Here is a 24,765-nt window from a genome sequence, read left to right as displayed (position 1 = left end):
TGTTGTGGCCCATAAATTGGGCGGTTTGGATCATCCTATAGTGTGGGCTGTACAGTCCATTTTGAAAAATATGAGGTGAATTTATCCATTTTGAAGTTTCCATAATCTAAGTCCCTCTTTAGATCGGATGGTTAGAATCATCCTATGGAAATGAATTTTGGGGCATGATCTATTTACGTTGTGGCCCATCAATTGGGCGGTTTGGATCATCCTATGGGCTGTATAGTCCATTTTGAAAAATGGGCTGAATTCATCATAGAAGGGGGGTGTACAATGGAGTTTTACCAAAGGCAATGAACTTTCAATACTTGGCGTGGGAAAAAAGAAGCTAAAAAGGGTGAAAAATAGTGTTTGTGAAATGCATTGGGATCCGTTTCTCAAAAAGATGGAGGGAAAAGCAACTCAAGGGCATTCTTGTCTTAAAACATGCATTGGAATGTGTTTTCCCTTTTTTGAGAATTTAGCCAACTCAACCCTTTTTTGAGATTTTCAATTAAAATTCCCACTTTTTTGAGAATTTTCTCTAGATTTCTATATGTAAGTATTTCTTATCATAATAAACTAACTAATAAACATTAAGGCATCGTGATTGTGCACGTCAAAAGTGAATAATAAACATCAAGGTCACGATTATATGTATCTAGCAAATATTTGACACAAATAATATCACAAGTTCATAAAACTCTACATATCAAAAAAAAAAAGAAAAAAAAAGTCCATAAAATTCCAAGATAGTAAATAATAAAAATATCCTAAGTTCATATCATCTCATTGGCAATTGAGGATTTCCAAAATAGTAAATAATAATAGGGCAGTGATAAATCGACCCCCTAAAATCTTAAATCGATCCCCATTTCTCTGGTGTAGTGCCAACATGGCAGCCATGTCATGCCTAGGTGGTTTTGGTGGAGTTCCAAGGTGCAGTCCCTCATTAATGTTGCTGGCCCGTTTTGAACCTGATTTTTGAGCTTCTAAATGGAAGAATTATGGAAAATGGTAAACTACAAAGTTGTAAGTCTCTTTGAGATCTTTCCAACAAGTATTTGTGCTTGAAAATTGGACAAGATGGCAGAAAGTTATGGCAGTTTTTGTGGAATGTGTCTGTGGGTTCCCAAAACAGTCAAAGTTAGTGAGTTCCTATGCAATTAATGTTATGTTAGTCCCTAAGCTAGCTAGTGGAGGAGCTTGAACGAATTTGATTTGGTTTTCTTTTATTTAAAGAGTTAGAAATCATCTTTAGAGGGGATTTTGGATGTTGATTAACTTATGTAATTGATGAAATATCAATTGGGTTGAGCTTTGCTCTCATTTTCTTCTTCTTCTCTAAGTTGTGTTCTTGAGTTGTAATTTTCTTCTTCTTCCCTCTTAAGCACCCGCATTACTCTCTCTCTCTCTCTCTCTCTCTCTCTCTATCTCTGCAATGCCCTACATGGGTTGATTTAAGATATATGGGGGTCGATTTATCACTCCCCTAAAAATATCATAACTTCATAACGTCTCTCTAGCAATTGAAAACTGAGGAATTGTAATGTAGTAAATGATAAAAATATCATAACTTCATAACATCTCATTAGCACCGAGGTATACCACGCTTCCTGGCCTGCCATTGCATTTGCGATAGAATTCCTAACTCGCACCACCTGCTTAGAACATTGTCATTGAGTTGTATTGGTTTAAGGAATGCATTATTCATTCCATCATCTTCTCCCTCACCATCCACAATCACTTATTCGTGGACAAATTGTATGACCTCTCTATTCAATTGTGTTTTGCTTCTAATAAGCCTTTATCTATCATCATACCAACAACATTAGGCTGCTTTTAAACCATATAAAATGTAATCAAGAAAGAAAATCCTTATTTTATTAAAATACACTTGAGCATAAAATCAAAAGATCTAAGATGTTCAAAGTCATCCAAATGTAAGTAGCGAGTTTTGAGTAGTATCTAAAGATTCATGAATCAAATAAAAAAGTAAGCGCCAATGTTGCAAGATATATTGACTTGGTTTCCAACAAAAGGAGAGAGATCTTCTCAAGGAATCTCATCAAGACACTCACAACTCAGAGATCTCTTTAAGGTGACACTATGGGTACACTGCCGCCCAAGAAGAAACACCCACAACGCTCTCCCCAGAGTCGAGAGGGAAGAAGAAAGGATATAGTTCATACCGGACGTAGCAACTACTATAAAGCACTCTGCAACCCTTCTTATACTGGCAAAATTTAGGGAAATTAGAAATGGCTATGGCGAAGCATTGGGCGCACGAAAGCTGAGGAAGGTCTCCGGTGCATTGCACCAAGCCATAGAGAATAACAAAAGGCGACAAATTGGTTTTCTCTTTACCCAACCCTCTATTCGCAGGCACCACTGCCTGTGCTCTCACTCTATCCATTAGAGCACCCAGCTTCATGTCAAAAGCCTCTGGATCCGTCACATTCTCTACGTTCCAGTAGAATATCCCAAACCCAGTATCCAATTCTCCTATGAAGTTTTGAGTGCCATAGCGTAGGAAGCAAAAGTCGAACCAAATCCTCGCTTCGGCTTGATTAGCGCAAAGCTGCCGGGTCTGGTTTGCGGCATCGGCAGTGCATTTTTGGCAGTCTTGTTTGCTCACATCCTCTCTACATTGCACAAGGCCATAGACTCTTTCTTTCTCGTTTCCATAGGACGCGGTAGCGAATCCGCTGAAGGGGGCTTTCGCCACCAACTCGGCCAATACGTGGTCGATGTCGGCTAATGTTTGGCCGCTGGTGAGGTTATTGTCTTTGTTACAGAACTCTCCAAGACGATCAGCACAATTGCATAAGGAAAAGAGGAGGAAGAAGAGTAGAAGATGGGTAAGTAATGACATGCTTATTCTGTTCTTTATGCTTTCTTGCATCTTTCTCCACTTGGATTTGTTATTTAAGGATGAGAATTGGGAGTTCCACAAGCAGACTTTGTTGACCCAAGATGGCCCCCAATCGTCCACTATATTTAGTGGAGAGAAAGGAGATGGTCCTCTTGGATATGGATGGTGGACTACATTAAGTAATGGGGCTTGAGTCCATAATTGCCGCACTGAATAATCTCCTTATTGACTTTGCTTGCTTCCCGGTCAATGGATTTCATGTGAACAGCATAACTTTTACTAGTGTTGAATTAATGAAGATGGCCAATCAAAGACTTCGTAAAGAAGGCCAGTTTTTCCACCATTAAAGGCCGTTTCATTGTGGGATATATTGTCCTAGATGAGAAATATTCCAGTATTAGAGCTATGCAATGTTTGTCGCACAACTATATATTTATAATATGGGATTTGCTAGGGACTTTCCCAGAAAGGCATTTCGGGGTTGGCTGTTGCATGAGAGAGCAGCCACCATAGATGAATTAATTGAATAACACAAAATTTGCTGAAAAGTGAATCTGCATGGCTGCTTTCTTGTGCAATAGCAAGCCTCGAAGTGCCTCTATGCTGAAGTCCCTAGCAAATCCATTATAATATAGAAGAAAAAAAAGTCTTAAAAAAAAAAAGAGGATAAATGTGATTCCTACAAAAAGGTAGAATTACTATTACCATTGTATTTCAAAGATAGAAACTATAACAAACTCTCTGTTCGGATACCACAAGAAAGGCATCTCAGAGCAAAAAAAATACACTTTTCTTCAACTTTATGGTGCTTGGTTGCCAATTTAGTTTCGAAATCCTTGGCGACTATCATACAAGAAATTGGTGTAACAATTGCATATATGGTGACGTTGCATCACTTGGATTTCCATATGAAATAACCCAAAAAGAAAGAAGTTTACAAGTAATACTTCCCTCCTCCTACTCTCTCTAACTCTCCCTCTCCCGGTTAACTTGGGCATCCAAATAGAATAAAGCACATGGCTTTACAAGGGTTTTAATTGCATCCAAAATCCTGCCCCTTCCATGAACTTCACTTACCCAAAGAATACTCGAGCATCCAAACAGTGCCTAAGAAAGAAAGAGGAAAGATGAGAATCAACTATATATCTAGTGTAGTTGCCAAAGAAAGATCAAAGGGGTGGTCTAAACCTCCATGGGATCAAAATCAGAAGACTCTATAATTGCCAGCCTTGTTTTAGTTTTGTTTTAAATTTCAGCGCTTCTCCAAATTTGAATACCCAATTTTGGTGCAACGTATGTGAGTAGCCACTAAAAATCAAAACCCGTTTCAAATTTGAGGAAAGATAGGAGCCCACTTTATATTCCATTCTATCTTTTTCCTTGTAAGGTTTGGGGGTATGTTTTTGGCTTACTTTTGTGCAATCAGGCCCAGCACCGAACTTCCCTTGTCGTCTTCTTCTACAAATAGCACAAAAGAAATATTGGGCGATTTCATTCTAGAAGCACTCTGACTTCGATAATGGAGTGTTCGGGCTTTGGAATGCCCCCACCTCATCAGTAAATCTATCCCTAGTGCCTACTCTCAATTATTTTTTTGTACTCTAGGGGTCACGAGGGAGATTCAAGCTCAGATGGTATGGAAAAGCCACTGTGGATAAGGCTGCAGAGTCCAACCAAAAAGGACAAGTCTTCTAAAGCAGGGATCCGTCCGGGAAATAAAAACTTTCACGATTTTAAATGACCAAAATGCCGTTTGGCCACGTTTGGATACTTCATGCATTTTGTATTTGAATTTGGATTTGAGTTTTGGATACAAATACATCAATCATCCTCGCACTCATGTTGGACGAGAGAAAGAGGGAGGGACGGCTTGCTGCTGGAGGAGCAAGGTCGAGGAGCAGCGAGGGTGAAGGTAATTGCCACAAATATTGATTTCCAAATAATTTCTTGCAGAACAGATTTAAAAATCGGATTTTTTTTCAACTGTTTTAGCTGATTTGGAAATCTATGGATCTGATCCGGTTCAAAATCTCAACTGCAAATGTGAGAAATCCAAATCTAAATCTTGTGGCTATCCAAACGTGGCCTAATATTTAAATTTCAAATAAATGCCATATCGGCTAAAGTCGAACCTACAACCTTTCGCTAGGGGTGGCAATTGTTCGGTTTCGGTTCGGTTTGACCCCCAAACCGAGCCGAACCAAAATTTGAATCAACCAAACCGATACCGAATTTTCGGTTCGGTTTCGGTTCAGTTCTGCCAATTTTGCCACTCCTTACTCATAATCATTGAAAATCTTCGGTTTTGGTTCGGTTTGACCCCAAACCGAATAGAACCGAAATTTGAATCGGTTTGGTTAAATTGAATTTTCGGTTCGGTTTCGGCCAATTTTGCCACCCCTATCTTTCGTCGTCCGAATATTCTTCGGACGTTGTATTGGCCGCAGAAGAGAGTCTGGCCGGGTTGAATTCGGCCACCGAGGTCACTAGTTTTGGTAATTTCCGCTTAACCCCAAGTTTTGGCCCACGACTGAACCTCTATTCTTTGCCTTTTGTGACCGTGTCGCCATATAAGTAGGGGTGTAATGGATCCACTTCGGGTCGGATCCACCTATGTCACAGTCACGATCCATTCAAATTCCTTGTCGGTCGGGTCGGAGTCGGATTGTTCTTCGGATCCTACTTTCCACGTCATGATCACGATCCATTTTAATTCGGGCCGTCCATCGGAGTGTCCTATTATGTCCCACTAAGCTAAGTAAACAATTTTTTTTTTTTTTTTAAAGAGTTAGAATGGCAGTCCACTATTAGTGTGTCTCTATGCATTTTCTTCAACTAAATCAAAAATTTATCAATGTTTAATCTGTGTATAATAATGCTTATAAACAATAAAACTAATCAAAATTACATACATAAATATAATGTATAACTATTATCAAAGAATATGATGCATAAAGAACAAAACCCCTCTCTTTTCCTTCTTGAAAGTATCAAGTGAAACGACTGAATTGAGTGAAATTGCATTCCCATCTGATACCAAAATACCCTTCATAGAACGGTTAGCATTAACAAAATTTGGAGGGTACTTTTGCCAACCATTTCGGATCGTGACTATCCAATGGGCATATGTGGCGTGCCCATACCCAATCCGAAAATTTTCATATCCCAGATTTCATAATCCGAAATATGCCCATGGATCCTATCCATATGTTTAGATCCCGTTCATTAACGTTCGGATTCGGACGATCCATCGGACCATCTCGATCCATTGACACCCCTACATATAAGAATCCTTTTTTTTCGGTTTTCCTTGAAGTGGACTGGAGCTCATCGTTTCCACATATAACGGAAAGATATGTATGAAAATGGGAACAAGTTTGTCAAAAATTATGTTGAACGTTTGCCTCTTCAATTTATCACTCTCAGTGAAAGTTAGGACAACTATGGAATCTCACTGGCTTCCATATTATTTAATGGGGTCCACAGTACACCCATTAATGGAAGCATTAGGCTTTAGCCTACGAATATTACTATCTTCTTTCAAATCAATGAGGATTAACCATTTTCAATGATCCAAGATGTTCTTCTCTTAACTCTGCCGTGGATGGGCCATTCCGAAATGATATTCCCCTTCAAATTAACAATCTTAGCCTTTCATCTGGTAGCATGCAACTAGACAGTTTGACAAAGATTAAGGCTTCCCTTCACATTCAGCAGAAAAATTCTACATTATTGATCAGAGCCCTCAGATCACATAATTATTCCTCTTATTTTATATCCCTTAGGAACCATTAAAGGAAATAATTCAAATACATTTTACATCGTTGATCTCTGATTGGGACCCATTAAGGATACACAACAGTTCTAAAAGTAGCACCCTCTGCTACCTTCTTGCTTGGATCGAGAGGGAAGAAGAAGGGGTAGATCTCATATCGGACATAGCAACTACTATATATAGCACGACAACCCACTTTATTTAGACAGAAACTAGGTAACTTGGAAATGGCTATAGCCAGGCACACAGCACATGAGAATTCAGATAAGTCCCTGGTGCATTGTTCCAAAGCGTAGATGGTCACAAAGGGCGAGACCCTAATCTTGCCCTTACCCAATGCGCGATTAGCCCGAACCAATGCCTGGGGTTTTAGTATTTGAATTAGAGTTCCAAGCTCTTTGTTGAAAGCATCAGGATCTGTAGCGTCTTCCACATTAGTGTACAATACACCGTACCCGGTATCCAATTCACCGATGAAATCTTTGGTGTTGTAGCGTAAAAGGCAGTAATCGAACCATATCCGGGCGTCGGCTTGGTTCGGACAAAGCTTGCGAATCTGCTTACCTGCATCGGCTAAGCACGCCGAGCAATCTTTGGTACTAACATCTCCTCTACATTGTGCAAGGCCATAGACTTTGTTAGGGTCTCTTCCGTAAGAAGCATTAGCAAAGCTGTTTTTTGGGGTTGTTGCGACCAATATGGCCAACACTTGATCTACGTTGGCTGATGTTTTGCTACTGTTTAAGATCTTGTCATTGTTGCAGTACTGCCCAAGTGGGTCTGCTCTACATAGTGTGAGAAAGAAGAGGGAGAATAGAAGGAGAAGGAGAAATTCCATGCTTTCTCTTCTTGTTTTTTCACAGCTTCTTCCACTCGGGTTTCTTATATAAAAAAGAGTAGTGGGCGCATCCATAGCAAACTTTGAACCATTGATTACCTCCACTAAATTCGGTGGTGCTTCTGGATATATGGCATGTGACAAGTCTTCGTTAATTATATGAGCATTAGTCTATGGACTTCTGGATATATACGGCATACAACTTGTCTTCGTTGATTAAAGAAGCATCAGTGTATGGCCTCTTGCACTAGATCCGTTCACACCCACACACAATGGATTTGCTAGGGAATTTCGCGGAAGGGCATTTTGTGGCTGACTTTTCCATGAGAGAACAGCGACACATGCTCACTTTCAGCCGATTTTGTCTTATTCATTTAATTAATCAGAGGTGGTTCTTTTCGAATGCAAGAGTCAGCTGCGAAATACCCTTCCACGAAATTCTCTAGCAAATCCACCAAATAGATATAAAATTTGCCCAATCCAATATAAAATTCTACAGTTATGGCGATCAATCGACCGTACAAATGTTCTAAATTTCCATGGTATTTTCAATTTCTAGAGTGCCACAGAGTTCCAAACAAACTTTCAAACATCCGTAAATATTACCATTTCATTCAATACTTTATAATATGTTATAACATGTACCGTACAAGAGAATATCAAATACCTTCTCAAGTGGCAAAAACACCTTACTATTGTTTGGCAACATTACCTTACCTTCGTCCATTGGATTACCAAATCCTATGATCCAAGCATTGGTAATCCATCCAATGAAGTGGCCCAACAAACAAACGAATGGTTTGGATCATCTTGTAGAGTGGGCCGCACTGTACTTTTGGGAAAATATTGGACTTCACGCGTACAAAGCAAATAAAGACTCGTAAGAATCAAAAGTAAATGATATCAGCACAGCCTTGTTTTAATAATTGCACTAACCCAGCTTGTCTTTTCTATGTTAATTTGCTTCTGAGAGCTTTTTTGGGAACTGTAACAACATTTTGACAGCTCTTAATTTAAATACTAAAAAGACAAGACGCATTATTGAAAATATTAAAACATTGTTGTGCTGATATTATTTCCCAAATCAAAACCCATTTCAAATTTGACAAAAGATGGAGCCCACTTTAGGGTGTGTTCAGCAACGTTCCATAAAGACATTCGAGGGGTAGCTTTCTTGTCTGAATTTTATGCCAGCACCCAAGTCTTCATTTCTCATCTTCTTCAAAGCACAGTCTTCCTCCTCTTCTTCTGCAAGTTGCATAAAGAAATTTTGGGCAATTTCATTCTAGATGCCCTATGGCCTACAACCTAAAACAGGCTCTATATTCGTTAATGGAATGACCAAAATGCCCTTGCTCATCGCTTTAGTTATCCTCACTTCCCTGTTCTACTACTCTAGCGAGCACACAGAAGTAAGATGACGGGAATGAAGTGTTAACTTTTCTTTGAGTTCCTTCTCTTTCGACATAAAAATGGAACTGAGATTTGTTTTATGTGAACATAAAACAAAATTTACATCCAATTTAGTCAAAAGAAATTGAGCCTTGGTATTTTAAAAGAAAAGCAACTTTGTAATTCAAAATTACAAATAATGGTCTCTTGTGCTTTTGTGGCTCACTTTTGCTATTTTGAACTCTTGTAGATTTCATACCCACATTTGAATTTCCCTCCATTACTTCTTTAGTTCGTGGAGATCTTTAGTCCCTCTTGGAAGAATGAGAGTAGAAGAGAGGGTGTATATATAAAGAGGAGGAATGATAGATGCGAGGGCCCTCTTTATGCAAGGGCCGGAGAAGGGCCCTTGAATAGATCCACGTCGTTTTTAAATTCGGTTGAGAAACTGAATTCGGTTGCACTTAATGACATGGATGTATTCTAGGACCTGGCCTTCTTCAGTCCTTGCATAAAGAGGGCCCTTGCATCTATCATTCCTCTATAAAGAGTTCGAATATCTAAGGGTTGGAGATTATTAGAGATAAAACCATATACAGTGATTGTGGGAAAATGTTTACCACGTGAGCGCTGAGCCGTGCCAGGCCGGGTCGTGGTCGTGGATGTGCAATGTGGGCGTGTGTTTTTCTTTTCTTTCTTTTTTTTTTGCTGAAAAGATTTTCTTTTCAAGGGAAAAAGGGCATCCTGAATGAATCGTGTTCTCCTTTTTACCGTTTGGGTTACTGTTTCCTAGCGGTTTAGTGGACCGTTTTGATCCGTCTAATGCGCGAATAAGGTGCGACATTTTGCTAGATAAGCATCTTGTCACTTTTTGTAAAATCGGTTTTGAAAGATAACAGTAGGTAATCCAAAGGCTTTCTGTTTTCCTCTACTATGTTCTCTCTTTCTCTTTGACGATCTTCTTCCTCCATTATTTTCAGATCAAGGCAATCGGTCATATAAGCAAGTTTGAAAGGCATCCGGGTTGACTTGAGTGCACACCCATGAAGCGAGAATAGATGTATCCTGGAGGCATACTCTGATTAGCCCATCTACACCATTGATTCATCATAGTGGGCGTGAGGTTTGCCTTAAGGACTACAGCGAATGCAGATTTGCATCTCAACTCGATTAGTACTTTATTCTCTGTTTCTATTCTTTACAGTTCATTGTACAAGATTACTGATAATTGTGATTTCATCTTCCGTGACCACGATAATTTATGGTATATTCTGAATCCCAACATTACGGATCTACTTATGTTACCAACAACAAGTCTACCAAAATTTATGTTGAATGTCTGCTTTTTCAATTTATCATTTATCAGGGATCTTCTTTAGAGTAAACAGGTACGAGAAACCATTGCATATTTCACAGGGGCTAATCAAAAGAAGAGTTTGGATTGCCTACACATACAGATACTTGAAATGATACAGCAGATCACCATACTGTTCCTCTTATTTTATATATCTGATTGCAACCGATTAAAGGAAATTCACATAGATTTACATCGTTGACCCCAATTGGGACCCATCAAGGGTATACAACAGATTTATAAAAAGTACCAGCCACGACCTTCTTGCTTGGATCAAGAGGGAAGAAGAAGGGGTAGATCTCGTATCGGACATTACAACTGCTGTATATAACTTGACATCCCTCTTTATATTGGCAAAAGCTTGGGAACTTGGCAATGGCTATAGCCAGGCACTGGGCACATGATAGTTGAGATAGATCTCTGGTACATTGTACCAAACCATAGATGGTCACAAAGGGAGAAACCTTAGTCTCACCCTTACCCAAAGCACGATTCATCGGCATCAACGCCTGTGGTCTTATTCTATCCATTAGAGCTCCAAGCTCTCTCTCGAACACCTCACCATCCGTAACGTCTGCCACATTATATAAGAATATCCCGAACCCCGTGTCTAATTGATCGAAGAAGTCTTCGGTATTGTAGCATAAGAAGCAATAGTCGTACCATATCCGGGCATCAGCTTGGTTTGGACAACGCTGGCGAATCTGCCTAACTGCGCCGGTGATGCAAGTGGAGCAGTCGTTGGGACTAACATCTCCTCTACATTGTGCAAGGCCATAGACCTATTGAAGTATAAATGATTAAATAACGCCAACTCTAACAGCTTAAGCTTTTGTGGTAACTGGTTCTTCACATGGTATCAGAGCAATTGCTTCAGGATACATCTAGCAGTCGTTTTTAATAACAACTCCTTGATATTAAAAATCCTCGTGTATGGCCAACCTGAAAAAAGAGGGGCCGGCCACACGTACAAGGGAGTGTTGAAGTATAAATGATTAAATAACACCAACTTTAACAGGTTAAGCTTTTAGAGTAATTTTTTTTCCCCATAACGCCAACTCTAACAGATTAAGCTTTTGGAGTAATTGGCTGTATCACAATACCTTGTTAGGGCCTCTTCCATAGGAGGCAGTAGAGAAGCTGTTTAGTGCGGTTGTGGTGGCCAATTCTGCTAACAGTCGATCAACGTTGGCTGATGTTTGGCTACTGCTTAAATTCTTCTGGTTATTGCAGAACTGGCCAATAGGGTCTGCACTACATAGTGTGAGAGAGAATAGGAAGAACAGAAGGCGGTGCAACAATGTCATGTCTTTTCTTCTAGATTTTCCACAGCTTCTTGCTCTTGGGTTTCTTTATTTAACAACGAATGGTGTGAGCACTCGTAGCAGACTTTCTTGACTATTGGTTGTGTCCACTAAATTCGGTGGAGAGGAAAAGGTGACTTTTTGGATCGATGGATGATTATTTGTCTTTATTGGTTAGAGAAGCTTCGGTTGGGAGCTGATGCACTAAAATCCCTCTCAATAAGATGGTTGTGCTTATTTGTCTATATGTTTGAATTGACCTGTAGACATGGGAGACTTGGATAGATAAAGAAAAGGAGATGATAAATTCGCACCCCCTCTAGGATGATTCATACCCCTTTTGCACGTAAAAAAGCGTTGAAGTCTGTCACAATTCACGGGTGCGAATCATCCTACAAGGGGTGCGAATTTATCACCTGTCAAAAGAAAAATGCTGAAAAAACAGCTGCAATTAAGATCTCTTTCCTAAGAGCCTGATGCAAATTAGACAATGGAGAAGTATTGTGCACCGGTGTTTCAAAATGCTGGTGTTGGTTAAACGTGGCAAAAGTAAATCCTAGTCGACTTGGCATAGCGCGGTCAAGTACGCAGTTGATGTGGCTGAGTACTGTGGCTGAGTATACAAAGGAGTTTTGATTGATTTTGTAAGGCAAATTATGGACTTGGACAAAAATGGGACCAGGGGGGTGACTCGGGGGAGTAGACGATGACATGAGACAGTTTCAAAACTATGTTTGAGTATAGAAGAATTCCAGTACGAACAATGTCAAAATGAGCTCTCATCCAGTTTGAGACATTAAAAAAATGGAGAAGATAGACCAAAAGTAGGGGATTAATGCTTCACTAATCTTTCTTAAAACAAATATCCAAAACTTTCCTAAATCAGATTACAAGCAAGTACTTACAGCAAAAAGAAGACAAAAGACTGACATATCGCTAAGTTATGTTTGTTCTGTGATTTTGAGAACTGTTCGTGACTTCAAAACTGATTATTGGACTCAAAATTAAAATTACGTTAAATTCAGAGTCCAATGATCAATTTAATTTGGACTCACAATTGGTTTTCAAAATCCAAAGCAAACAGGGCCTAAATGTAAAAATCGTATATCAAATCAATATATAACCCCCAACACCCCCCCCCCCCACAACAACACACACACACAAAATCTAACAGTCGGATCAAAAGTTCAATCAAAACAATTTTGCACCCGTGTACACGCCTCAAAGTAGGTTGCAATCTGTTATTCTTTTATGAAGGTCATGTTCATCCATTTAAGCATATATTATAGCTCGTACTCCATCACAAGCATGTTTTGGGCCTCACGTACCATAAATACAAGGCTTGCAAGAGATGCATATTACACTACTAATCTGTGGCATATAATCCGTTCCTATTTAACAATTATCTCTTTAATTGCAATGTATCAGTTCAATCCTAGCTCAAATCTTGTTCAGTGGAAGATTCAGAATCTGGCATATAGTCTTTCATACCAATTCTATTGTTCTACTTTGTGAGTCGGCTAAGGATATTTTGAAGTGGTTCTAATCAATTGATGACAATCTTTCAATGAAACTTTTTTGAGATGGGTTTCAAACCAAATATTTAAAGTCTTTTGGACTCCCTGTGGCATGAAGCTTAAGTTGTTGGAGAAGGCGTTATTTTGTCTTTTATACTATAACACTCCCCCTCACATGATGCCCCTCTTTTTTAGGGTTGGCCTACATGTGGCACATGTGCCCCTCTTTTTTGTTTGCCAATACATGTGGATTTTCAATATCAAGGAGGTTTGAACCAAACCCAGGCAATTCACTCTGTTGCCATGTGAAACAACCAAATTACTTCAAAAGCTTAAGCTGTTGGAGAAGGTGTTTGTTTATCTTTTATACTTTAACATTCCCTTTGTTTAAAACCCAATAATACCTCTCAAAACCGCCCTAATTAGTGGGTGCACCGAAGCATCCTTAGAGTGAGTCTCAACTATGAGTAAAGCGGTTATATTTCAACCAAATTAGAACTTGAGTTGGTGCAATTTATAGTCTTTTTTGTAGCTCAAGTAGCGACTAGATCAACATGTCATTGCCGCAAGAAAATAAAATTTCCATCCAATACGAATCCTAGTGAACCGTTAAAACGATAGAAACACAGCAAAAATTCATTGTTTTTTGAGATCCCACTATAATTTCTAATCAGATCGGTTCTTTTTGGGTGTGGGTGCGGTGTGAATGCGGGATTGATAAAAAAAGAAAAAAAAATCAATCTACTTTGATTAGGTATTTTGAACTGTTTGTATGGCCATATTTGGATTACAGGAATTTTTTGGAAAAGTTTTGAAAAGATTTTTTTTTAATTTTTTTTGGGATTTTCCATTGTTTGATTTTACATGGAAAAAAGGTACTTGAACCACCGTAGTTCAAGTTTTATTTATATTGACCTTCGATTTATAACAATGTCTCTCTAACGAAAATAAAAAAACCATATCTCTCTAGAGAAGCAATAACCATACATTTAGAAATTTCCTTCTAAATGGTAGATATGAAAACATTTCCTTCCTTAAGAAACGTTTTTCTTTCCATCCAAACAAGGGGTCCCAATTCCCAAATACTATCTCCGTTACTCTTTCAAACCATGACCTTGTGGGCCCATCTTTGCCACATGGATGTGATTATCCCCGTCGATCGGGCCTAGATGTGGGCCAGGATCGGAGCCCAATCATACTAATCCATGTCATTGTATGACTACGACTTCAGTAGAAAATAAATAAGACGCAATATCATTGGTTAAATAAAAACAAATGACATAAACAGACCAGTGAAAAACAATACGTCTTCTCCCCCTTCTTCGTTTCAACGAATTTTCCCCAAATCAGAAAATACACAGATCAGATTTTTGAAACCCTAACCCTAGAAAGAGTAATGAGACGGAGAACAGTTCTCCTCCTCTTCTTAATTCTCCTCCCTCTTCCCACCACCGCTCGCCCCGTCCTCCTCGTTCTATCCGAAGACGATCTCAATAATGACAACCCTCCCTCTTCCGAGTTAGACCCGTTCGGTGACTCATCCGAGTGGGATGAGTTCGCCGATTCCGAAACCAAGTCCGAAGATGAACTCGATCCCGGATCATGGCGCCCCATCTTCGAACCCGAATCCATATCCCACGACTCTTCTTCTTCTTCTTCTTCTTCTACTTCCGAAGAAGAATACGAGACCCTATACTTATCCAGCATCCGTAAAATGATCTCAGCCGTCAATTCTGCAGATCCTAGATCTATGGAGGAAGCTGCTTCTGAGATCCAGACTTCCGCCATGGCCGGATTTCCCCACGCTCAGTCTGTTTTAGGGTTTCTCTATGGGGTGGGTTGTATGAGAGAGCACAGCCGTTCTAAGGCCTTTTTGTACCATAATTTTGCTGCGGAAGGTGGGAATATGCAGTCCAAGATGGCCCTAGCTTACACTTATTTACGCCAAGAAGTATGTCGAAACCCTAACCCTAGAAATATCACTGCAATTAATTCAATTTTCTTTTCTTCTTTGATGTTTTTTATTTGATTTTGTTTGTAGATGTATTCAAATGCTGTTGAGATTTATGCTGAATCGGCCGAAACCCTAGCCCTAAAAATATCACTGCCATTAATTCAATTTAGTTTTCTTCTTTGGTCGTTTTTGTGTTTGTTTTGTTTGTGTGGATGTATGAGATTGATGTCGTGAGTTATGCTGAATCGGCCGAAACCCTAACCCTAGAAATATCACTGCGATTAATTCAAATTCCTTCTCTTCTGTCATCATTTTTGTGTTTATTTTGTTTGTAGATGTATGAGAATGCTGTAAAGCTTTATGCTGAAACCCTACCCCTAGAAATATCACTTGCAATTTAATTCAATTTCCTTTTCTTCTTCAATCTTTTTTGTGTTTGTTTTGGTTTTAGATGTATTAGAATGCTGTCGAGCTTTATGCTGACTTTGCCGAAACCCTAGCCCTAGAAATATCATTGGTATTTATTCAATTTCCTTTAAGCTTTATGCCGAATTGGCTGAAACCCTAACCCTAGAAATATCACTGTGATTAATTCAATTTCCTCTTCTTCTTTGATCGTTTTTGTGTTTATTTTGTTTGTAGATGTATGAGAAAGCTGTCAAACTTTATGCCGAATTGGCGGAAACTGCATTGGCTGGCTTTCTGATTACTAAGAACTCGCCGGTGATCGAACTGGTGAGAATCCATAGCGGAGCTGAGGAGAATAAGGAGGCGTTTAGGAAGTTAAGGGGGGAAGAGGATGAGGATTTCCAAATCACTGAATATCAGGCAATGAGAGGGAATGCTGCAGCAATGTACAAGATTGGGATATTCTACTATTTTGGATTGAGAGGAGTGAGGCGCAATCATCCCAAGGCATTTTCTTGGTTTCTTAAAGCCGTGGCGAAGGGGGAGCCAAAGTCGATGGAGCTTCTCGGAGAGATTTATGCAAGGGGAGCTGGAGTGCATAGGAATTATACCAAGGCACTGGAGTGGCTTACACTTGCATCCAAGCAACGGCATTTCTCGGCCTATAATGGGATGGGTTACTTGTATGTCAAAGGCTATGGAGTGGAAAAGAAGAACTACACCAAAGTAAGTCTATTTCTCTGTGTTGTTTTCTGTAACTGGCCCTGTTGTTGTGTTATTTGCATTTCTTCCATTCATATGAGAACACGCTCTGGGATTCAAAGAATGGTTTTAATCCACAAAAATTATGAAGGAGAAAAAAAGCCCCTTGAATTGAATTTGATGCATAATGCATACATAGAATTCACTGAAATATGCATTTTCAAAAAAAAAAAAAAAGAATTCACTGAAATATGGTACGTTGTTATCGAGAATTAGATAGAAAGCTGAATCACCACTTGCAAAACCTAAAAGTTATTAGTAGTCAAGCTTTCAAGTATTTATATCAGGTCACGCTGATCATGAAATATCTATGGGCAACTTCTTATGGATAGATTAGCATTTGATCTTGGTGGAACTTTTCTGGGTGGAACTTTTGAAACTCCACATGGATATGATATTAAGTCATATAAGATAAATAGCATGCATCCAATCATACTCAACTTATGTTCCAACAAAGTTGGAGGAAAGGGAAGCTCGAAAAGGGTTTCTTACAAGTGATACATTTATGCATATATTTTGCATGTATACATATGTGTGTAGATATCTCCCATGTTTGCAAGTGGAAACTTGAGACGAAATCTCACATCCATGTTTGCTTAGTGTCAAGGATTGGCTAGGCGGTATCATTTCAAAGTAGTTGGTTGTTATGTTCCAACAAAGTTGGAGGAAAGGAAAGCTGGAAAAGGGTTTCTTACAATTGATAGAAGAATGCATAATCTTTTTGTATGTATACATGTGTGTAGATATTTAAATTTTTATTTTTCCTTTCTTTTTTTATTTAAAATTTTTGTGGTGATTTTTCCAGAGTGAGTGTGGTTGTCAATAAAGCTAAGGCTGAGAGTCATTGGTAGGTAGTAGCATTTATTGGGATATATAGGGATTTTTATTTGTATGGTTTAATTAAAGTTGAAGTCCTGAATCTTTTGGGGAGATGAATGTTAAGGATACCACTGCTCTTTTTTTTATTTTGGCTACAAGAGCGGACACTTGTATGTGTGCAATTTGGCAGTTGGTAATCACATCATTCTAAACTTCGTATTGAGTCTAGCACAAGTTTTGGGTACACAGGTGTGTTCCAAATTGGGACCTTTTCCCTTGGAAGCTTTACTTTTTTTTGCATGGTAGAAATTTATTAAATTATAAATAGTTACAGCATGCCCCAAAGAAGATGGCTAAGGCCCGATAAGGAAAATAAAAATGTAGCAAGAACTCAGCTCTCATCAAGTGGAAATTGGTCGGCAATTGCTAAAGATGGCCTACGCATACCACTGTTAGCTAACTAGTCGTCTTCCATGGCAGTATACATCCCTGCCCAAGAGGGGATCAAGTATTCCCTCAATTGCATCGGCAAAACTCCATGGAAATTCAGACCCGTCTTCATCTAACTCCCTTCATTGAAAGAGTCCCCTTTTATTAGTCCTTTAAGGTATCTAGCGTGGCCTTTTTTGAAGAAACATATCAAAGGGACAAGTGTCATTAGATGGGTTGATCTAACAGAAGAAGCACTGAGGCAACAATGAAGTCTCTGTTCAGTTCTAAATAATGCAGATAATTCTCGAGAAAGTAGATGAAGACGTGTTATTATCTACCCATCCGGGATCCAAAATGGAAGAAATGAGCGAAGTTCTAGGACTATGCCTGAAAGGCTAGGAAGATGCAATGAGGGATCTAGTCAAAAGGATAGAGTTGTCAAGGGTGTGACAAAGGTTACGAAGGAGAGTATGCCAATATGATCTTAATGATGTGTGGGGCTTTGCATTTGACATTAGTTGTGCTTCTTCCCTCCGCGGGATCTAGCGTCCTGGCATTTTTTGTGCAATAACACCCCCCCCCCCCCGCGCAGTTCTCGGATGAAGATTAGTGGTAGGTGTCGCGGAGTGTTTGTGAGCTGTTGATTTGTGTGCCCATGATTAATTATTACAAGAGAGATGGGGAGAGCATCGGTAATATAGGGAGAGGCGAACCAAATTATTATTTTAGTCATTGATCATCGACAAACTTTTTTCATTTCCCTGTATTAATCCAATATGAACTTGTTATGTTTGGAAGTGGCTTTCTATCAAACTAGTAGTTTTGGAAGCTTATTTGTTTATTGTGTTTCTTCACTCATGGCTGGAAATGAGTTAATTAGCCGTTTAACCCAGTAGATTTCTTTTTTTTTAATGGTAAAATGAACTTTAAGTAAATAATCCCAGTAGATTACTCATGACATGATTTTCTTAAAGCTAAGTCTTTTCCTCACAGGCAAAAGAGTACTTCGAGAAGGCTGCAGACAATGATGAGCCTGGGGGGCTTTATAACCTGGGGATATTATATCTCAAGGGAATTGGTGTGAAAAGGGATGTGAGGACAGCATGCAAGTATATCATGGCTGCAGCTAAAGCTGGTCAGCCAAAGGCATTTTACCAATTAGCAAAGATGTTCCAGACAGGTGTTGGACTTAAAAAGAATCTTGCCATGGTAAAACCATCCATTTCCCTTCTATTCTTGTCTTGCTTATTGGCTGCTACTTCCCTGCTGAATTGGTAAAAGTAAATATAGTTTTTTGGTAATTTACCGTTGTTTTGTGGTAGAAAACCAGTGAATTGTTAGAAGATGTGTGTGTATACATATGAGTAATATATTTATTATTTCCTTTTTATCCTTGTAATTGGATTTGTTTTGTTATCTTGGGGCTGTTTTGGTTATTGTTACATCTATGCATTTCATAATAGATTGGAGCCTTGCTTTGTTAGTAAGTATAGAGTATAGAGTATTACTTGCAAGTTTTTTAGCCATATCTAGGTCAAAATAAATTCCTTTTTTTAAAATTGAGATGTGCTAGATTTGTGTAACGATGTATATTCAACATATATAGTAGAGTTTGGCATGACCTACTAAAGAGTATTGTGAGTAAAATATCCTTGAATACATAGTAAAGTATATCAAACAACGTTTTTAATACTTCCTACCAAGTTGTAAAATGAAAATTTAGCATGCTTATGAAAAGCTGAAAAGTTCATGGCTGATACCTTCACTTTCAACATTTGGTAGCTAATGCTCCTTGCCTCCAAGGAAAAGATGATGTTTTTTCATAGCTCTTACAATATAACAGCCAGCCATTGACACGCTGCTTCATTCATGAAACACCAACTTTGGAGTATTTTCTTTTTGAATGGCAAAGAATTTAATTAATGAAAAGAAGAGAAACAGGGGGCACACCCCGGCGATTGATATAATCCATACACAGAGAGAGAGAGAGAGAGAGAGAGAGAGAGAGAGAGAGAGAGAGAGAGAACAATACTTCAGCCCCTTAAGGGGTACCCACTTTGGAGTACTGTGGAACAGTGTATAAAAACTCGTACTAGGACAAGAATTCTTCCAAGGTAAAACCGAGTGGACTCGGGCAAGTTAATGAGCGACATGAATACGATGTATGACTAGCTAAAAAATAAAAAATCCCTCAAAAATATAATGTATGCACTTTGATACAACCCTGAAATCCACCCACTTTTAATCTCAACCATTGTTTTGAAAATCTTACGATTAACGATTCTTAGGCAAAACAATTTGAATCCCATGATTGAATCTTAATTTGTACGAATCTTACGATTTTTTATTGAATCTTACGATTCGATTGTAAATCGTACGATTCATTATATTTATCCAAATTAAGTTTGTATAAAAGAAAATATGACTTCTTTCAAAAGACCTCATTTCCTTTCTACATTACAAGAAGCCTTCGAAATCCCTGTCATCAGAAGGAAGAAGACAAAGGAGTAGGAGTTCGAACAAATCGAGCAGTCAAGCACAAAGCATTTGCTTGAGGGCTTGAGGGCATTACTCACATCAACGTGGGAGACTACCATAATGAGGACAACATCGACTTCCGTCTTTTATGATTGATATTTGTCATTTCATGTTTAAGACTTTGAGAATTGATATGATCTTGTGTCTTTTTTTAAAGATTATTATCCAAGATGCATGGGTTTGGATGAGAATTAGATGATTAGTATGTGTCAATTTGTCAGCAAATAATTTATATTACGATATTGAATGCTAATCATGGTAGTTTGTATTTGAATTAATGAATTTGGATGAAAATGAATAGTTGGCTATTTTTGTTCTTTAATTTGTTTATAATTTTTTATTATATATATTTTTATATTTCTGAATGAATCTTACGATTTACGATCCGATACGATTCGACCCCTATTACGATTTACAATTCGATTCCGATTTTCAAAACATTGATCTCAACCCTTCATTATTATCTTATCCTAACATTTTTTATAACCCTAGTAACCCTTAAAGGCATAGAAACATGACTAACCTCTCAAGGTGTAATAATATCTCCCTTTATTCTTGAAAAGAAACTAGAAGCTTTTGAATCTGAGTTAACAAAGAATACTTTCAAGATTGGATAGAAGTCCTTGGCCCTTGAAAAATAAAAATTCCTGAAAGACATGAAATGTACTTTCTCATGTAACATTAGAGGCTTTGGAACGAGTGTTGATTGAGAATCATTCTTACTATCCAATTCATGCTCAATTCCTTCATTGTTATCTTCTACGAGCCTTTGCAAATTAAGAATATTAGAATCCTCCTCTTTTCAAGGCTTGGACTTGAAATCTTCATCAGATATGATTATTTTTCTACTCTTGTTTCTTTTTATCCCTCCTTCTCCCTTCTCTACTCCCTCCCTCCATTCTTAGAAAAATTTAAACTGCCACTTTCCATTTGAAACAGTAAATTCACGGTTCTTCCATTTTGGTGGTTTTTACATAGCTAGCAAAATCCTTATTCTTTCTTTGCCTGGGTTATCCCGATTAGACGGTATAGGGTTCTAAAAGTTGGTGCTAAAAAACTGGGGAATTTGCCGCATTTGAAAGCTGTTACTAGCTTCTTACATCTACAAAGGTGATCTGGTAAACTTATTTTCTTGTCAGGTATACTCAAATGCTTGTTAATGGGGGTACAGCTGCTCTACACCTTTGCTTTCGCTTCAATTGATTTTAATTAGGAAATTCAGTATCCTCCCCGCCTTAAAAAATATGCTGTTAAATTCAATGAAATGTTATGGTTTCAGGCTACTGCACTATACAAACTAGTTGCAGAGAGGGGACCTTGGAGTTCCTTGTCAAGATGGGCTTTAGAGTCTTATTTAAAAGGTGAAGTTGGCAAAGCATTCTTCTTATACTCTAGAATGGCTGAGCTGGGATACGAGGTGGCACAGAGCAATGCTGCCTGGATTCTCGACAAATATGGGGAACGTAGTATGTGCATGGGAGAATCCGGATTTTGCACGGATGCAGAGAGGCATCAACGTGTACATTCTTTGTGGTGGCAAGCTTCAGAGCAGGGTAATGAACAAGCAGCTTTGCTGATTGGCGATGCATATTACTACGGCCGGGTAATGTGTCTAAGCCGAATGAGTCTTAACTTGAGAAAGAACTTTAGCTGTGCGCCAAAAAAAAACCCTTAGCCTTGCACCGTGCTTAACGTCCACTTGGTTTTTGTTCTTTGTTTCAGGGTACTGAAAGAGACTATGAACGTGCGGCAGAGGCTTACTCACATGCACAGTCGCAATCCAATGCACAAGCCATGTTCAATCTTGGATACATGTACGAGCATGGCCAAGGGCTTCCATTTGATCTTCACTTGGCCAAGCGGTATTATGATCAGGCCCTAGAGAATGATCCTGCTGCAAAGTTGCCTGTCTCACTGGCCCTTATGAGCTTATGGATACGGAAGAATTATGCACACAGCTTTCTGGTGAGTCCTCTTCATTTTTTGTTCTCAGTAGAAATTATGTTGACTCATATTTTAGGAAACAATAATCTACCTCTGGATATTTGGAAATGGAGGCAACACCAAATGTTTCCAATATTTCCCTGACACATCCTTCCAAAAAAAAAAAAAAAAAATTCCCTGACACACTATTCAAATATTGAAAAACTGCAGACTGTACTTTCAGGCATGGTTTTAAATTTCAACCGAAATTTCAGATTTCGGTGGAGACCGACACCGAAATCACCCAAAACCGAAACGGTCATTTATTTCGGCCAAAATTTTGGAATTTCGGTCGAAAGTTCGGTTTTTCCGAAATTTGACCCAAAAAATCTTTTTTTTTTTTAATATTAATTTAATATTTCACCGAAAGTATGACCGAAATATTGGTTTTGGGTTTTGTACCAGATTTCGACCGAAATTTGAAACCTTGCTTTGAGAATATGCATGGGATGATATATGTGATGTAAGATGTTTGTTTATTCCCCAACTATGGGGACTCCTTATCCCTGTAGTTCTGTTTCAATTATTAAAAAAAAACACACCTGCTTCCTGCTTCAATAAAACAGAGTTCTGCTGATATACTGGATGCTATCTTTTTAACTCTTCATTTGGGTTCAATTTTTGCCCTCTTATACTTCCTTTTAGGCATTTTATAAAGGAAAATGATATCAGCACAACCATATTTTGATATTTTCACTAAACCATCTTGTCTTTCAAAAATTTAAAGAGCTGTCAAAAGGTTATTACATTTCCCAAAAGGCTCTCACGAGCCAATTCAAGAAGAAAAGACAGCTGGGTTTGTGCAAATACAAAAATATGGTTGTGCTGATGGCATTTCCCTTTATAAATTGTTTATAGTTTGTTAAGTTATGTGAAAGAGTCGAACTCCTTTGGTCGAGAAGTCATTCTGGACACTGAACTGAACAGTCTTGGTTGCATTCTCAGGTGGATTTCATTGACTCCCTTCCTGAAGTCTACCCTACAGTGGGAGCATGGGTAGAAAACGTGGTCATGGACGAAGGGAATGCGACAATTCTAACCCTCATTGTATGCCTTGTGACAGTCCTTTTTCTTCGTGACCGGCAACGACGGCATGCTGCCGACCTTCCTGTCCAGCCAAATGATGCACCCAACTAATTGATTGATGGCTGGATAGACACATCAAGCACACCGAGAAGGAAAAGGTAAAAATGTATTTTCACAATCCATTGAAAAAGTGCTTCGGCCGTTATTAGTGATGCTCCCATTCCTAACTAGAATAACTTTGTACAGTAGAGAAGAGTGAGAATGTGGGATGATTGTATGATGGGGTTTTGAAACTGTAGTACATCTTAAAGGAGATGATTTGTAATCATAGAAAATAAATTACAAAATCAACTGTGGAAGATGAATGGAGATACATTTTTGTGTTTGATTTTTCATTTATAAGAATCCGACTGGGACCAAAGTAGGTTGTGTTGCAGAAAACCATTGCAAAAACTGGGTTGCAAGTCAAAAGCAGGAGTTGTTGCAAGATCTGTAAGCCTGCAAATTTATCATCTTGCTCTTCTCAAATGACAGATACGTATCGGTGTTGATATTTGTGTAATTCAAATCCTTGAAAACAAAGATTGTAAGAGCTATATAAACTTGTACGAAAGAACATTATGAAGGGCATTTTCTCATAAATGAAAATAAAAAAACTAATTATTAAAACTATAATTACTTCACAAGTATTTATTATTAGTGAGCTTAGTATATACAAAAGGAAAAAGTTTAAGGAATTTGTAGAGAAAGATCACGAAGAGCTGAATACTTGGATGGCTCCACCTTTCCAATGCCTTGAAATTCCATGCAGACAGTTCCCTCGGCAAAAGCTGGCATCGGAGAAGTTTTAAGGATTCAGGGAGGGGATGCCTATCATTCCTTCCTTCCTCTAAGCTGAACAGATTAATGGATTTTGATTGACGGTTGATGGGGGCCATGTTCTTCATTTGGGTATGAGGGATTTTTTTTTTTTTTTTGGCAACCTGAACAGCTCGAGATGGAAGATTTCTCCCCTAATGTCATTTTCTGGATCATGGGTAATCAAGATGGTCCATGGAGATTACCCAAATACATTGATGACATTAGAGATATGTGCAGAGATATGAATTTCTCTTTCGCTCATGTTCCTAGGAGTGCCAACTATTTGGCAGATTGTCTACCCAAATTGGGCGCTACCAATTTTATTTTTTTGGGGGGAGGGGGGTACATAAGAGGCATCTGCTCACTGATGAGCATGTGTATCTTGTTTTCTTTTAATAATATCCATGATCTTCATCAAAAAAGAAAACACCGTTTAAATTTTAGAAAAGGGAGTTTCAAAGTGCGTCTTCCTTGCAGCTCTCTTCTGATTTTGAGAACCACGTTCACATCCCTGCATAAAGAACCAAAGTAACACAGTGACATTGGTGGGTTGCCAAGTTTAAATAGAGCATTTGATTCATTTGTGATAAACGTTGATACTCAGCTGTAATTCTCCATTGGTAAAGGGGGCTTAGCTCACGTTCTGATGTGGACATAGGAATGGCCTTGGAGTAATGGGGGCTTCTTGTTTGCAGGTGGACAGTAGAAGTGCAGTTGCTTCCATGTGCCCTTTGGATGAATACTTCACGTCAGCTTGCTGCCGCATCAGCAGCAAGTGGGCCATTATTCGTTGCCACATCAGACATGACAGCTAGACAACTGAAAATTTCACTGGATATCTATAAATAGGAATTAAGAGCTGAGGTTTGGGGGCTTTTAGGAAGATGAATTAGAGGTAGTTGGTCGAGTGATCTATTGGAGAATGATGTTTTGAGTGAAGACTTCTGT

The 24,765-nt window shown here is 38.7% G+C and overlaps 3 protein-coding genes and 1 pseudogene across 3 annotated transcripts; 1 reads left to right on the top strand and 3 right to left on the bottom strand.

Moving 5' to 3' along the window:
- Positions 1-1,836: 1,836 nt before the first annotated feature.
- LOC143876756 (cysteine-rich repeat secretory protein 55-like) lies at positions 1,837-2,949 on the bottom strand. Its single transcript, XM_077378451.1, has one exon. The coding sequence runs from the start codon at positions 2,882-2,884 to the stop codon at positions 2,087-2,089; it is 798 nt and encodes a 265-aa protein (XP_077234566.1). The 5' UTR covers positions 2,885-2,949; the 3' UTR covers positions 1,837-2,086.
- A 3,585-nt stretch (positions 2,950-6,534) lies between these two features.
- On the bottom strand, positions 6,535-7,581 carry LOC143876755 (cysteine-rich repeat secretory protein 55 pseudogene; annotated as a pseudogene).
- Positions 7,582-10,317: 2,736 nt separating this feature from the next.
- Positions 10,318-11,565, bottom strand: LOC143876754 (cysteine-rich repeat secretory protein 55-like). Its single transcript, XM_077378450.1, has 2 exons — positions 11,317-11,565; positions 10,318-10,995 (listed from the first exon to the last, which is right to left on the bottom strand). The coding sequence occupies exons 1-2, from the start codon at positions 11,518-11,520 to the stop codon at positions 10,432-10,434; spliced, it is 768 nt and encodes a 255-aa protein (XP_077234565.1). The 5' UTR covers positions 11,521-11,565; the 3' UTR covers positions 10,318-10,431.
- Positions 11,566-14,307: 2,742 nt separating this feature from the next.
- Positions 14,308-23,351, top strand: EBS5 (HCP-like superfamily protein). Its single transcript, XM_077379992.1, has 6 exons — positions 14,308-14,985; positions 15,631-16,122; positions 18,403-18,618; positions 21,227-21,550; positions 21,670-21,912; positions 22,876-23,351. Exons 1-6 carry the CDS (start codon positions 14,431-14,433, stop codon positions 23,065-23,067), a joined length of 2,022 nt encoding a protein of 673 aa, XP_077236107.1. The 5' UTR covers positions 14,308-14,430; the 3' UTR covers positions 23,068-23,351.
- The last annotated feature ends 1,414 nt before the right edge of the window (positions 23,352-24,765 follow it).

The sequence above is a fragment of the Tasmannia lanceolata genome, unplaced genomic scaffold (assembly GCF_043159265.1).
Source record: "Tasmannia lanceolata isolate RefF3 unplaced genomic scaffold, GAP_Taslan_0.1 ptg000005l, whole genome shotgun sequence".
Classification (NCBI taxonomy): domain Eukaryota; kingdom Viridiplantae; phylum Streptophyta; class Magnoliopsida; order Canellales; family Winteraceae; genus Tasmannia; species Tasmannia lanceolata.
This window is presented reverse-complemented; position numbering and strand designations above follow the sequence as displayed.

Bases quoted from the DNA above. Each gene is read 5' to 3' on its own strand.
- EBS5 (XM_077379992.1), top strand. From the start codon at position 14,431: ATGAGACGGAGAACAGTTCTCCTCCTCTTCTTAATTCTCCTCCCTCTT. The intron at 18,619-21,226 runs GTAAAACCATCC...TTATGGTTTCAG, and splicing joins TTAAAAAGAATCTTGCCATG to GCTACTGCACTATACAAACT. The intron at 21,913-22,875 runs GTGAGTCCTCTT...TTGCATTCTCAG, and splicing joins ATTATGCACACAGCTTTCTG to GTGGATTTCATTGACTCCCT.
- LOC143876756 (XM_077378451.1), bottom strand. From the start codon at position 2,884: ATGCAAGAAAGCATAAAGAACAGAATAAGCATGTCATTACTTACCCAT.
- LOC143876754 (XM_077378450.1), bottom strand. From the start codon at position 11,520: ATGACATTGTTGCACCGCCTTCTGTTCTTCCTATTCTCTCTCACACTA. The intron at 10,996-11,316 runs GTATTGTGATAC...ATACTTCAATAG, and splicing joins ATGGAAGAGGCCCTAACAAG to GTCTATGGCCTTGCACAATG.